The sequence below is a fragment of the Carettochelys insculpta genome, chromosome 10, assembly GCF_033958435.1.
Source record: "Carettochelys insculpta isolate YL-2023 chromosome 10, ASM3395843v1, whole genome shotgun sequence".
Lineage (NCBI taxonomy): Eukaryota > Metazoa > Chordata > Testudines > Carettochelyidae > Carettochelys > Carettochelys insculpta.
The window spans coordinates 48256562-48272448 of record NC_134146.1 but is presented as its reverse complement, the minus strand read 5'-3'; the positions used below and the strand labels follow the sequence as shown (position 1 = coordinate 48272448).

Genomic DNA, 15887 nt, shown 5'->3' with positions numbered 1-15887 from the left:
CGTCTACATGGGGGCCCTTTTCGAAAGGATCCTGCAAAGATCGAAATCCCCTTATTCAGTGTTTGCAGGGTCCTTTCAAAAAGGACTCCTGTGTAGACAAGCCGCATACAAGCGAAACATGGCACTTTCGAAGTGCCAGGGTTAGCGGCATGCTAATGTGGCGCTGAATATTCATTTCAGCACCTCATTAGTATTCTTTGACTTGGCCATTAGCATGGCCATTTCAAAGTTTTTCGTATGCGTAGGTGTAGGCCTCGATGTCCTATGTTACTAGTGTGTACAAACGTTAAAAATGTCCAAATATGAAGACATGGGTCTTATCCATGAAAGATCATTACCTAATAAATAAATCATAATCTTTAAGGTGTTGCAGAACTGCTTGTTTTTCTTTGTTACAGACATACACGTATCAGAGAGGTAGCTGTGTTAGTCTGTATCTTCAAGAACAACAAGAAGTCCTGTGGCACCTTATAGACTAACAGATATTTTGGAGCATAAAGCTTTCGTGGGCAAAGACCCGCTTGACTAAATCCCTATGATGTAATTTTCTCTTCCCATTTTGCCAGAGAGGAAGCTGTTGCAAAGGGACAAAGTGAGTAGCCCAAGGTCACACAGTGATTCAGGACTAAGACTAAAACCCAGGAGTTCCTGGCTTACCTCCTGGTCAGATGATTAGAAACACAACTCTCTTAATGTTAACTGGCTTAAGTTGTGTGGTATTAAATCTGGGTTTAAAGTTAGTCATCCATACAAAGGGCAGTCTTGACCAGAATGGGTCAAGAGAGTTGCCTTGTTAGTACAGTGACAGCGCTATAGAAATATCTAGGTCTGCAGTATCCAGTATGCTCCCTATTCATCCCATGTGGCGAATGGGGCAGTGTAGCATGGCAAATGCAGCTCAGGAGAGCCGCACGTGTGGGGCACCCCTCCAGCTGCTCTGCACGTGCGCCCCACCACGTGGTGGGACAACCATGTAGCGGCAGAGGTCACTCCTCCAGCCCCAGGGGCTCCAGCCAAGGTGCAGCTCCAGCCCTGGGCATCTCGCATGGCAGCAGCAGCTCCATCCACAGTGTTGCTCCGGCCTTAGGTGACTTGTACTGCGGCAACAGCTTCAGCCCTGGCGCAGCTCTGTCCCCAGACGGCTGAAGTGGCCGCAGCAGCTCTGGCCATGGCATGGCTTACACCACATGAGTAATCTGGCTGGGGGGGATGCCTAGCTGAGGGTGTGTGGCCTGTGGCTGGGGGAGGGCCCTGGCTGTGAGGGGCGTGGGGGAGACAGTGCTGTGGCAATTGGATAAATTTCAATTTGACACCACTGATTTAGATGCTGATAGGTTAGTCGCTGCTGCCCGTAGTTAGACCCCCTGCAAATCCATGGGTATATACAACTGTGGATGCAGATATTCACAGCTCATTTGTGCGGCTATGGATGCGGATACCAATTTTGTAACCAGGCAGGGCTCTACCCATAGTTTCCCTTCCCTCTCTTTTCAGGACTACGTATATGCTAACTCGGGCATGGGCCACCAGGGACAGTGGTTGGGCCACAGCAGCCCACTGGCATTCCACCTGTGCCCCCCATGACCTCTTCCCCCACGCTTCTCACACACCAGAGCTCCGCACTTCCTAAGCCACTCTCTACCTCCCAGCACTTTAGAGCACGCGAATCACCTGGAGAATGCAAATGGTGGCATTCTAGCTCTGGGAAGGAGCAGGAATGGAGCGTGAATCAGGTGATTTGTGTGCTCCAAAAGTGCTGGCAGGAAGTGGGAGGCTTAAAAAGTTCAGGGCTCTGGTGCCTTGGTGCGTGAGAGGCGCATAGAGGAGGGGGACAGCACCATGTCTGCAGGCTGCTAGGGGAGCCCCAGTGGGCCACAGGTTGCCCACCAATGTGTTTCCTGCTCTCAACACATTGCCACTGTCAATAGCATTGTCGAGCAAGCTACATTTAAAATACTTGACAATGTGTGTGCAGTTGGCAGTGTTCCTGAACTGGGCTCTTTGGTAGTGAAGAGAGCACTGGTGCCTTTTTTAATAGAGTTCACTTTGATGGCCTCACTTAGAAGACTTTTTGCTTTTCTACCTCTGAAATGTTAAAACAGGCAGTAGATGGAATTTTGAAGAGTTGAATGTGTGTCTCAGATTTGCTGAATGATAGAAGATATATAAATACAAGAGAAACGAAATATACCCACAACTGTGTGTGTTGTTTCATGGCTATTAAATGTTCACAGGCCTTTCATTGCCAGAGCTTCTGGTAGCAAATTCTGCTATTGCAGTCGATTGACAGTCTGAGCCAACTATTGGCATATTTGAAATGGGCTGGGGCTGTCCCATTTTTAGTCTATAGGTGTCAATTGACTGAGACAAAATACTGATTGGGCCATAGTAGATTCTTCACATCTCTTCCCCTAGAGCCAACCTTGTGCTGCTGTTGCTGCTGGTGTGTGGGGTTGAGGGACAAAGAGGATTTCTGTCTTCGCAGATATGTCCCCTAAGCACACCACTGTAATCATTTTAAAGGAAAACTGTCAGTTATCTAGAAGCCTTTACCAATGGGACTCGTGTGTCTCATCTGCTCTGCACAATAGGGCGTTTTTACAGAGGGGTGCTCACAAGGTATCCTGTCTTTCTCTTGCACAGGCAACATATGTGAATTATGTGGAAAGAAGATTTTTTTTCAGTATAATCAAGAAGTAAAGCCTCTCAGTTCTCAAATGATATAACCCAAGCTATTGGTTTTTGCCTTTCCCCAGGACTCCTGAACAATGTCCCAGTGTAGTTTCTTTGTTGTCGGAAAGCTACAATCCACATGTGCGTTATGGGGCTGCTATGGCTCTGGGCATCTGCTGTGCTGGCACAGGAAATAAGGTAAGGACAAAAAGCCAATGATAACTACTCCAAGGCTCTTCCTACTGTCTGTCTTTCTAAAGATACATTCATGAAAAGCATTTCAAAAACAGAAAACTGTTTTGCACACTTGCTCTTCCAGCTAGAGTGTATCCACATTTCCTCACATTCTGTGCTTTCTTGCCTTGATTGAAACAATCTTTTTTCCTGGTTGTAGGAAGAGAAAGTAGATGAGGCAGAACAAAACATATTTGTTCTCAATTCCCATCCTCTTACAGTTTGTCCCCAAATGAAGGGGTGTCAAACTCGAGTGAACTGATTACCAGTTAACTTGTTGAGTTGCATGATTATACATGCCTGGAAGTCACAAACACTTTGTTCCAAGACACAAAAACCTTTGTGGCTTACTCCAGAGTTAGACCTTTTTTGGCGCACAGTTATTTCATGCTGAACAAAGTTGTTGGTATTATCTGGATGCTCTTTTCCGTGTTTCTTAATCGGCACATTAGCCACTTCATCAAACATTTTGCATGTTAAATGCGTGTACATTGAGGGCTCTTATGGGAGAGAGAACACCGTGTGGTGGTTAGCTGTCAGTGTAAGTGGGGAATAGTTAGGAAATTTAGGTTTCTTTACTACTACAGGAAGTACTCTTCAATGGATTAGTAGATTTCCGTCTGCTGTAGCGCCAGGTTTTTCTGATGGATCATAAATGTCAGTAATTTCATCCATGGTTTATCTCCATCTCCATACCATCAACCACCCTACCCCCGGCTTCCCAACCTTTACTAAAGATTAGTTCCTAGATTGTTCCTGCACATTCATGACTATCGCACTTGTCTGAAGTTCACACAGTTATAACATTCTTTGTTTGCACCCATAAGCGGACTTGCATGTAGCCTGAAAGCAAATTGGAAGCCATATTTTCTTCCAAGTTATTGTTTTCAAATGGAATGTGGCATTGAGGAACTAATAATGTTCATTGACATACTGCATCTGATGAGTTAATTCAATGGAAATGCTCTTAGTCATACAGTCCACATCTGTTTTATTTCCAGATAATTTGTATGATCAGGCTAATAGAACCTGCCTGGCTGAACTTCTGTGCTTTATTTTTATTTCTTAAATAAAGATCTAAAGCATCTGTTTATGTTAAACTGTGTCTTCTGGGACTTACATCAGCATGTTTTAAAGGCTAAGTTAATACATTGTAACTTGAGGGATTGGAAATGAAGTTAAGCTTTTTCTTAGGCTGAAGGGCACTTCCATCATGCATACTCTATAAGACGTACCAGACACGTACAAGGTTACTGAGAGGCACAAATTAATACCTGCAAAAAGACACAGCTCAATCTTTTAAAAGGAAACCACAACCAATCAGAAAGTTCATGTGGCAAAGATAGGTCTGTTTCGGTGTAATGCCTAGAAATGGTTCTTGGCATTTGTGTTCTGGTTAAAATCAAGCTGTTTTTGAGTCTTTCTGACATATTTCTCGGAAATGACATAATTGGTGAGAGGACTTTTTCAGTTATGGAAGTCCAGCACAAGAGACAGAACAGGATGGAATCCAGTTTACAATTGGAAGATTGTAGTGCACTAATTATCTTGTAAAATAATTTGGTGTTTATCTTAGGTGAAATCCTAGGAATGTTTGAACAAACTAGTTAATACCAGAAGCTATTTGCATTCTGTGTTTCTGCATTCACCTGGATGAATGCCTTTTAGAAAGATGTCCTCAGAATATTGCTGAATGTTGCTCCTTAGGGGCCTCTGTGGGATCTATCCTTGGAGATCTATGGACATACAAGCAGTTGTGATATTTTTGTATGTTTTAGTTTTGCTCTTGAAGAGCCCTTTTTGTAATTATATGTAGCAACTCTGTGGATCTGATCTGTAGAAACTGTGCTTTTAGTAAGCAATTATAAGAGCATTTTAAAGCATCTGAGCTCCTATGGCTAGAGCTTAAAGATACATATGGTGCTCAGCTGGCGGGTATACCAAACTGACACCTACTTTATAGAAAGGAACAAGAGTGAGGGGTGTCAACAAGCAGCATGTATACAATAAATTGTCGCTTCTGTATGAAATCATAGAGCACTCGAACTGGAAGGGACCTTGGGAGGGTCAAGTCCCGTCCCTGGCCCTCACAACAGGGCCAAGTACTGTGTAGTCCATCCCTGATAGATGTCTGTCTAGTTCTTGCTTCTTACTGAAAAACTTGATATGTGTGTTAGAAACGCTTAGTAACACATCTGTTGTATATCAGGTTGGCTTTATATTTAACTGTCAAAGAATTTTCTGACTTCAAACCGCGGAATCTGAAGAAAGCAGCCCCAAGTTCTGAAGCAGCATGTCTTCGAAACAGAATTTGTTATATACAGTACACTCTTTCATATCTGGCAGTCTATTATCTGGAACTCTCAAAGAACTGACATTTAAACTATACGTAAATTGTAGATACACTTTCTGTAAATACACTATAGTGAATGTAAATAGAAATAAATACAGTATAAGTTTATAGTGTACAATACTTTTTTTTAAAGTACTCTACATATATTTTTGTTTGCTTTTTAATATCTAATCTTGTTTTTCTTTAGTGTTATGCATTGCTAGGTGTGCTTCTCTCTTATCCAGAATATTTGAATATATGGCTACCTCCCGGTCCCAGGGCTGCCGGCTATGAAAGAGTTTACTGTGTGTGTATCTGTGGAGATAGCATCACTTGTGTAGGCCACAAGATAGATTTTTTTCTGAAAATGAAAAAGCTTTCAGGTCCAATGGATAAATCTTGCCCAAACTCTTTCATAGCCGGAAGCCCTGGGACCGGGAGATTTATCCCACTGGGAATTAGGAGAACTGTGTTGTATTACTGGCTCTGATACTGACTCACTGTATAACCTTGGGGAAGTTATTTGACACATCTATGTCTATTACACATTGGGTAAAATGAAGGTAACATCTGTCTTTTGTGCTCACTAAAAAGGGAAGCAGTGTATGTCTGAGGTAAAGCCACACACACACACACACTAGTACCAAGTATGTTGTTTTTATCATTATCTATAATTCTAACCCACAAAATACTTTTCACGTTTCTGCTTGCAACATATCCAGATTTTGGTAATTCTGGCATTGTTTTGTTTAGCAAATTTTTCTAACTCCTCTAGCTTTGAGCAAAAGTCCACTAGTGTATGCACATTTCTGTAAACTTTCCACAGATATTACACTGGTGGGCAAAATATAAATAGTACAGTAAACTGTACCTCATTGCCAGCCTGCTGATGGCCCTAATTCAATGACCATTCATTAGATTGACTGAAATCCAACATTGGAAAAGTAATAAGCTTAACATTGTGCGTGTTTGTTTTTAGGAAGCAATTAATTTGCTTGAGCCTATGACAAATGATCCTGTGAACTATGTGCGTCAAGGAGCTCTGATCGCATCTGCTCTTATCATGATTCAACAGACTGAGATCACCTGTCCAAAGGTGAGAGAGAGGTTATGTATCAGATCATGTGGGGAGAAATGGCTTTGGGTAATGATGATGGTTCTGGGACCCGGTGTATGCTAGGTGCTGTATGTACACATGCTGAGAGAGGGACTTCCTTGAAGAGCTCATGAATGCAAGTGCGAAACTCAGAATAGTGTAAACTCCTGGTGCAGTAGGGCACTTTTGAATGGGAGATGGACACTGGCACAGATCAGGGAACTGTCACAGTCTTAGCTGTTGGAGTTCTATAAGTAAATCTACATAGATTCAAGAAAAATTGAAAACCCTGAGTACATGGGATAAGAGCAAGATTGGAATTGCTAACAGGAACTTCAGCTTATTCATGTGTGACCATGTTCTTCTTTACTAAAGAGATACCTATTATGTATTACATGCTACTTTGATGTACCTGCTGTCGGGGAAGTCCTGTTAGTCTCTACTGTTTGAAGCTTTGCTTCTGCTGTGGCATGTCTCCAGTTTTGCTTGTGAAATTTTGCTTTTCTAAGAAGTTGTGTGAACTAATGTATTTCAAAAATGGTTTCCGTTACGGTGAAGCAAATGGCTTAATAGGCACTGATAATTTGTAAAACTAGATTGCTTGTGAATAGGACAGGTAATATTCTGGAAACTACTGCATAGACAAAAAAGTTCCACCTTAGCATAATAAGGCATTTTTAATTGGGAGTGTCCACATCTGATCAGTCCAGAGAGGTAATGAGGCAGCTGGCCTTTGCTGGTTATACTTTATTATACTGTTTATTGCTGCTGTATGCATGGTAACTCTTAACGGCATGGTTTTGCAGTATAGTTTAACTCTAAAAAAAAAAAAATCCTTTTGTTGATTTTTTTTTATTATACTTAATTGCTGAGAAAGCAGAAAGCTTTTTCTGGTGGAAACTCACATTTAATGGTGCAGTCAGAAAAAATAGCTAGTTCCAAGGGAAATTCCACAAAGACAAGGTTGGGTTTTTTTTTTGTTTGTTTGTTTTGTTTGTTTTTTGTTTTCAAGCGCTTCTGCATGACTCTGCTGGGGAGTGTGTAGATTTTGCTGGCAGACATTGCTAGTGTCCTAGCAGTATTCCAAAAAAACACTTGGGTTTCATTTGGAAGAGGCTAAATGGGCCATGTTAGCAGTATTCTAATTCTTCTGGATTATTCAGTGAAAAAGAAGTTCTAACAAATCCCATCATCCTCTAAGACCAAATAATATGATGTAAATATTTCTCTGCTATGGAAATAAACTCAGGAAAGGAGAAGTTTAGATATGCTAAAGCAGTGTCTCTAACTCTTGTGGAAGGGTGGTCCAGAGATCAGGGTTTTGTTTTAGGACTTGAGATGCCCAGGATTTGATTTCCCGATTTGTCATAGATTTTCCTGTGTGATCTTGGTAGGGAGACCATATCTCCCTGTCCCAAATACCAGACAGGGAAATGTGTGGGGAGGGGGGCAGCTTCTCCCAGCTCCACCAAGCCCCGGGGACCCCAGATACATTTCCTGGACATTACAGTACAAATTAGTGATGGTCTGATCAGTACCACACTGTACCAGAACCCACTGACTGCTATACTTACCTACATGCTTCTAGCTTCCATCCTGCACACACAACACAATCCATCTTTTACAGTCAAGCCCTTAGGTAAAATCGCATCTGCTCTGATCCTACTAATAGTGACCAAAAACAACAAGATCTCCACCAAACATTCATAAACCTGAATTATTCACCAGGAGAAGTAAAAAAAAAAAAAAAACAAATTGACAGGGCCAGACAAATACCCAGAAACCAACTACTCCAAGATAGGCCCCAAACAAGCCAATAACAGAACACCACTGGTCATTACCTACAGCCCCCAACTCAAACCACTGCAACACATCATTAAAGACTACAACATATCCTAAGTCAGGATGCCACACTCCAGAACGCCCAAGCTGACAGGCCTGTTCTCTCCTACAGACAACCTCCCAACCTTATGAGTATTCTCACTAGCAACCACAGGCTATATCACAATAATACTAATCCTGGGACTTTTCCTTGCAACAAGCCCAGTTGCCAACTTTGTCCACAAATCTATTCTGGAGATACCATCACTGGACCTAACCAGGTTATTCACGGGATCACAGGCACATTCTCCTGTTCCTCAATTAACATCATGTATGCCATCATGTGCCTACAACACCCACACGCCATGTATATAGGACAGACTGCAAACACTCTTTGACAAAGAATGAATGGACACAAAACAGACATCAAAAAACTCCTAACACACAAACCTGTCAACCAGCACTTTAATGGAGTGGGCCATTCTGTTAATGACCTGAAAGTCTGTGTTTTACTGAAAAGGAACTTTAACAACTGTTTACAGAGGGAATGCTCAGAACTGTCATTTATATTCAAATTCGACACACAAAGATGTGGTTTGAACTTGGACAGCAATTTCCTGACCCATTATAAGGACTCTTTTACCTATTTGTTTTATCTAACTCTTAACTTCCCCTCCCTACACCCCTCTCCTGCCACCCCTCTGCTCTTCTGATTTGCCAACCTTGATAACAATTTTTCTGATTTGTCATCCTTGATGATAATTTTTGGACCTCTGTGCTTTATATATTGAGTCTGTTCTGGTAGGGCTATGATCTGAAGAAGTGGGTCTGTCCTATGAAAGCTAACCTAATAAATTATTTTGTTAGTCTTTAAAGTGTTACATGACTGCTTTTTTGTTTTGATAGAATACAGACTAACACAGTTATCGCTCTGTCACAAAAATTAGGTTAGTTAAACAGAAATTAAAAGGGACAGTGGCTAAAGTAAAATCCCTGCAAGCTGCATAGAAACTTTTCATGGACACCATAATAGAGGCCCAACTTAAATGTATACCCCAAATTAAAAAACAACATAGAAAGAGATCTAAAAAAGATCCACCATGGCTTAACAACCATGTAAAAGAAGCAGAGAGATTAAAGTCATCTTTTAAAAAGTGGAAGTCCAATCCTAGTGAGGTAGATAGGAAGGAACATAAACACTGCCAAATTAAGTGCAAAAATGTAATATGAAAAGCCAAAAAAGGTTTTGAGAAACAGCTAGCCAAAAACTCACAAAGTAATAGCAAAATGTTTTTAAAGTTCATTAGAATCAGGAAGCCTGCTAAAAAATCAGTGGAGCCCCTGGACGATCCAGATACAAAAGGAGCAATCAAGGATGATAAAGCCACTGCTGAAAGACTAAATTATTTCTTTGCTTCATTCTTGATGGCTGAGGACGTTAGGGAGGTTCCCAAACCTACACCGTCCTTTGTGGGTAATGAATCTGAGGAGCTGTCCTGGATTCAAGTGTCATTAGGGAATGTTTTGGAACAAATAGAACAACTTTAACAGTAACAAATCACCAGGACTGGGTGGCATTCACCTAAGGGTCCTGAAATAATTCAAATGGGAAATTGCAGAATTATTAACTGTGATTTGTAACCTGTCCTTTAAATTGGTTTCTGTACCCAAGCAATGGAAGACAGTTAACATAATGCCAATATTTAAAAAAGGCTCTACAGGTGACCCTGGCAATTAGATTGGTAAGTCTAACGTCAGTACTGGGCAAATTAGTTGAAACAATAGTAAAGAATAAAATTGTCAGACATATAGAAGAACATAATTTGTTGGTCAAAAGTCAACATCATTTCTGTAGAGGGAAATCATGTCTTACTAATCTGTTAATTCTTTGAAGAGGTTAACAAACGTGCAGACAAGGGGGATCCAGTAGATATAGCAACGAAGGGTCCTGTGGCACCTTATAGACTAACAGAAAAGTTTTGAGCATGAGCTTTCGTGAGCACAGACTCACTTCATCAGATGCTGGTCTTGGAAATCATCTGATGAAGTGAGTCTGTGCTCACAAAAGCTCACGCTCAAAACTTTTCTGTTAGTCTGTAAGGTGCCACATGACCCCTTGTTACTGTTACAGATCCAGACTAACACGGCTACCCCTCCGATACCAGTAGATATAGTATACTTAGATTTCCAGAAAGCCTTTGACTAAGTCCCTTACCAAAGGCTCTTGTGTAAGTTAGGTTGTCATGGGATAAGAGAGAAGATCCTTTCATGGATTGAGAATTGGTTAACAGACAGGAAACAAAGGGTAGGAATAAATGGTAAATTTTCTGCATGGAGAAGGGTAACAAGTTGTAGTCCCCAAGGGCCAGTCCTACGACAAATCCTATTGAACTTATTCATAAATGTTTTAGAGAAAGGGGTGAGTAGTGAGGTGGTAAAGTTGTGGATGATACTAAACTGTTCAAAGTAGTCAAGATGAAAGCAGACTGTAAATAACTTCAAAAAGGTCTCACCAAACTGAGTGACTGGGCAACAAAATGGCAAATGAAAGTTAATGTGGATAAATGTAAAGTAATGCACATTAGGGAAAAAATAACCCTAAGTATACATACAATATGATGGGGGGCTAATTTAGCTACAACTAATCAGGAAAGAGATCTTGGGGTTATCGTGGACAGTTCTCTGAAAACAGCCGTGCAGTGTGCAGCAGCAGTTAGGAATTATTAAAAAAAAAAGGATAGAAAATAAGATAAAAAATATCTTTACTGCCCCTATATAAAACTATGCTATGCCCACATCTTGAATATTGCATACAGATGTGGTCTCCTCACCTCAAAGATACTTTGGCATTAGAAAAGGTTCAAAGAAAAGGGCAACTGAAATTATTAGGGGTTTGGAGCGGGTCCAGTATAAGGAGAGGCTAAAGAGACTGTGACTTTTCAGTTTAGAAAAGAGGAGACTGAGGAGGGATATGATAGAGGTCTATGAAATCCTGAGCAGTGTGGAGAGGGTGAATAAGGAAAAGTTATTTTTGTTTCCATAATATAAGAACTAGAGGATACCAAATGAAATTAATGGGCAGCAGCTTTCAAACTAATAAAAGAAAGTTCTTTTTCACACAGCACAGTCAGCTTGTGGAACTCTTTGTCAGAGGAGGCTGTGAAGGCTAGAACTATAAGAGAGTTCAAAAAAGAGCTAGATAAATTTATGGAGGTTAGGTCCAGAAGAGGCTATCAGCCAGGGGGTAGGAATGGTGTCCCCGGCCTCTGTTTTTCCAGAGGCTGGAGGTGGATGGCAGGAGACAAATTGCTTGATCATTATCTTCAGTCCACCCCCACTGGTGCACCTGGCACTGGCCACTGTCAGCAGACTGGGCTCGATGGACCTTTGGTAATGGCCATTCTTATTTTACACCAGTGGATGTGTCCTCATCATCCCCCAATGAGGTGGTGGCAGGACAACCTCTGTCAGGTGGCCAAAACACGAACCTGCAGATAGAGGAGGTCATGGAACAAGAGGACCCAATTGTTGATATTCTGGCATCACAAGGGCCCTCCAGGGTACATTGCCAATAATTAAGACCATCCAGGCCAATGCCAATACTATCTGGCAAACACCTGTCTCTGCTCTGTTGATGGCCAAGGGAGATGAGCAAAAATACTTTGTAACTGCAACGGGTTGTGAATATCTGTTCATCCCCCTCAAATGTGTTCAGTGGTGGTTGAGGCGAGGAACAAAACGGAACGGCAAGGGCTGCAGCCTCTGGCACCCAAGTCAAAGGGACATCAAAAGCTTTGACCTGTTTGGCCAGAAAATGTATTCCACTGAAGGCAAACTACTCGGACCTACAAGTCAACAAGCAGTCTTGACTAGGTACAACTCTAACTCTTGGGCCTCAGTCCTTAAATTTAATGAACTTTTGCCACCAGAGTTCCATGCTGAGTTTGGGGTCTTAGCAGAGGACAGGAAGGCAGTTGTCCAAACATGCATACAGGCGTCCATTGATACAGCAGACTACAGCACGTGTACTGTACTCCAGGACAGCTGTATGCCGCAGTGTTTGGCTGCACCCTTCCAGCCTGCCTCCAGAAGTCCAACAAGCGATCCAGGACCTTTCATTGGATGGAACTGGGCTGCCAGGTAAAATTGGTGACAGCCATGCACGCACACCTTACTGGAATAGATATGAGCAATGCATCTCGAACAACAGTTAAGAGAAGGTCGCTGTTTTTTAGCAGTGTTATGCAAAACGAGATATCTGTGGAAAAGCATCACCAGGAAAATAACTTGCAAAATTAGATTTTTTTTTGTGAAGTGTTGATGAAAATTGGGAAACTTCCTTACCAAAATGGGACTGAAAACTCAGACTATAGATGTGCATACACAGATGGTCTTACTGAGATTAACAAGATACAATTGGCCAGGCAGTTACAGGATGAGAGGCATAAAATTGGGGTTGAGTGGTTTCTGAAACCAGCAGGGCACTCTGTGAACTGTATATTTTTAAAAGTGAAGTTCTATTTACAAGCTAACATTTATCAATTTTCTGTTGCCTGCAGTAGCTGCAGAGGGTAATTTAATTGGCCATGCACAGAGAGGTAGGTGTGCAAGCAAGACCCAAAACACTACAGAATAACAAGCGCTCTCTGAAATCATCAGTTAATCTATAAACACAACCGAAAGTAGATCAGTTTCACCCTTCGTCAAGGAAGAAGTTCATCCAAAGGTCCCGACAGCCTCTGTCACTGATCAGACAACTTCCCCAGGAGAGCAATCAAAGTTGTCCTTCATGAAAGACTATGATGGTTTCTCCTCATAAAACCGCTGAACGCCGGTTAAAGGAACATTTCCTGACAGATGTAATAAAATGTGGTATGGCCTTCTAAAGAAAGTGATTGGAAGTCTTACGTACTATAGGAAACTATCCTGCATTGGCAGGGAAGTGGATTACATGTCCTAGGTTTTCATATCTCTAATTTTTATGGTCCTAAGATAATGGAAATAAGAATTCTCTGTAATTTTTCCAGATGCAGAGGGGTTACATTGCCAGTTAAGAAATTATATGTGGAAAGCCTCTTTAATTTCATTTGCTAGTTTGAAGAGAGAATTTTTTTAATGAGATATTAAAGGTTGATTTCGAAGAGTGGCATCAGTATTTCAAAGGGTGACATCAATGCATTTTATTTTGTTTAGATTCTTATACTGCACTGGGAGTTTGAGAGCATCCCCACTTCTATCCAAGCAGCTAAACAGATACCAGAGATTTGGGGTGGGCTTTCAATTAAGGTTTGCAGAGGTGGACGTGACTGAGTTGTCAAGAACCTATAAATAGGGTCTTTTGTTAAGTGTTTTGAGTACATGCAAACGCTTTAAACGCCCCTCTTGCATTCATAATAATATGATATGCTCTAAAAGCCTCCTACTGGTATTAGTAAGAGTGCTTCTGACTACATTTAAAAAGAACAAAACAAGTTGAAATATTTAATGGGAGACGGTAGGAATAATTTCCCAACCTGGTTGGTTTTTAAGGGTTTTGCCTAGAATATTACTACTAATAAAGCAATATGACTATGATTTGAGTAGTTGTGATTTTACTTTTTCTATGGAAGATTTACACGTAGAACTGTATAGAAAGCAGTGTTTCCAAAATGGTGTTCTGAAGAATCCCGGGGTTCTGTAAAGTGAAAATAAGAGTTCTGTGAGGAAAATTGCAATTACAATAACATTTTGATTTAAAAAAATGTATTTAAGCATATACAAATTTTATTAAAAGCAATTTTCATTTGTGTCTGCCGCGTTGTGTCCCTTTGTAAGGCCAGTTTAGCCAGGGAATGGAGATGATGAAGTCACTGCTTAGGGCTATGTACACAGTCAGTCAGTGGTGCGGTTGCCTCTTATATACCACCATAAATCCCTGGACACTCTCTCGGGGAGCGTGGATCATTTGGTGGGGTGGCTTATGTCAGGAATATTCAGCTTTATCAAGACATGCAAATGGTCAGTTGTTACCCTTTGCCAGCACATACTTTGTTCGAAACTGGATTCTCAAATTATGCACCAACATAAACAAAATACAGAAGTCAACTGAATGCCGCAGCAGATATGCAAATCCAACTTTCCACTATTAAACCAAATATAGGAAGAATTTGCCAAGAAAAGAAAAACCACTCTTCATATTGAAAACTGTCCATATAATGCATACTAGTTTTTTACCTTTATTTTTTTAACACATTAAATGTGATTTTCATTTTAAACCCGTGCAATTAAACTCAATGTTGATCTCATGACCTTGTTTAGCATTTATTTATTATTATCCTTATTCGTGGTCTACTTTTTCAGCTTCATATATAATACTGTTATTAGGGGTTCCGCAAAATTCTTTCGAGCTTGAAAGGGTTCCGTGGCCAAATAAAATTGAGAAACACTGGTTTTGGTATATAGCAAGAAAAAGATGCATAGACCCTATGAATAATTGACAGTGTGGTTTGTAATAGGCTATACAGTTAATTTGATGGGTGAATGATTATTAGCTGAATTTTGCCCTAGTGTGTGACAAATAGATCTGTCTGGGGTCAGCAGTTGACCTCTGTACTCCTCGCTGTCATGAAGAGTAAGGGAAGTCAAGAGGAGAAATGTTCCTGTCGACCTTCCTTAGTGAAGACAGTCACTAAAGTCAATTTCTGATATGTCAATTCTAGCTATTCAATTGCCATAGCTAGAACTGTGTATCTGAAATCGACTTTTCTATCTAGTGTAGACCGTGCAGCCCACCTTCTGTCCCTGCTTTCGCAGTCTTCAGCAACATGGATTTGAACTGATGGAACAGAAGGAAAGTGGCCGTTCTAGCCTTTATACCTTAATATGGGAGCCTGAGGCAGCACAGGGTGCATACGCAGCCCCCACAGATACTGCTGTTTAAAAAAGCAACCTCCAGTCATATGCATCCATAGTGGAGTCCAGAATGAGGATAGCCTCTCAAAGTCCCCCATTTGCTGCAGGGTAGGTAAGCATTCTCAATTTAAAAAATAAATTTTCAGCAGCAGCCCTGGGTAAAATGAACTTCAAATGGGTCTGGAAGTAGTTCCTGTAAACTTTGTACTAAGTGGAGTCTTGCTTGCATGGTATTGAGATTATTCCACAAGACTTGCTTGTTAAATGAGTTCCTTTGACTGCTTAATCATCCCCTGTCCTTTAGAACTCAGTGACTGTTAAAAATTATATTTTTCTCCCTTTGCCTCTAAGTGCTACTTATGAGCAATATTTTTTTTACGTTGCTAGCTTACCCCTTCAAGACTTATCTCAAAAGCAATCCTCTTTCTGCTGTCTTGGTAGGATGGGGCAATTTTTTTTCTTTAAAATGTAACCAAAAATTTTAGTGCTGTGTATCAGAACAGTACTGAGCTCTGCTTCTCTGCTTGTTGTGTCATTGCATGAAACCCATCTTTTCTCTAATCTATGAAATTAGATTAAATTCTGGTTTGGCCATTGCAGAGTACTGTAGTTTTGAGCCATAACTGCCAGTTAATAGTTTAGCTCCTTCAGTGTTTTAGATGGGCTGTTAGTTTCATGGCCCATTCCATCTGTGGGGAAGGAAGCAAATATATCACCTAAACACATGCATAAAGCTCTCTAACAACCCCAACAATGGACTGTTAAATGATTGTTTCTATCTCTGGGTAGGACAGATTCCTCTTCGAGTGGGAGGGTAGGCTGCCTAATGGAAGTATAAAT

The 15887-nt window shown here is 41.0% G+C and overlaps 1 protein-coding gene across 1 annotated transcript in view; it reads left to right on the top strand.

Annotated features, from left to right (window-relative positions):
* Window positions 1–15887, top strand: part of PSMD1 (proteasome 26S subunit, non-ATPase 1) — a 129336-nt gene that overhangs the window by 73843 nt on the left and 39606 nt on the right. Inside the window, exons 17-18 of the mRNA XM_075004294.1 lie at window positions 2757–2871; window positions 6219–6335. Of these exons, the coding sequence (XP_074860395.1) occupies window positions 2757–2871; window positions 6219–6335 (232 nt within the window). The remainder of the gene's footprint in view (window positions 1–2756; window positions 2872–6218; window positions 6336–15887) is intronic.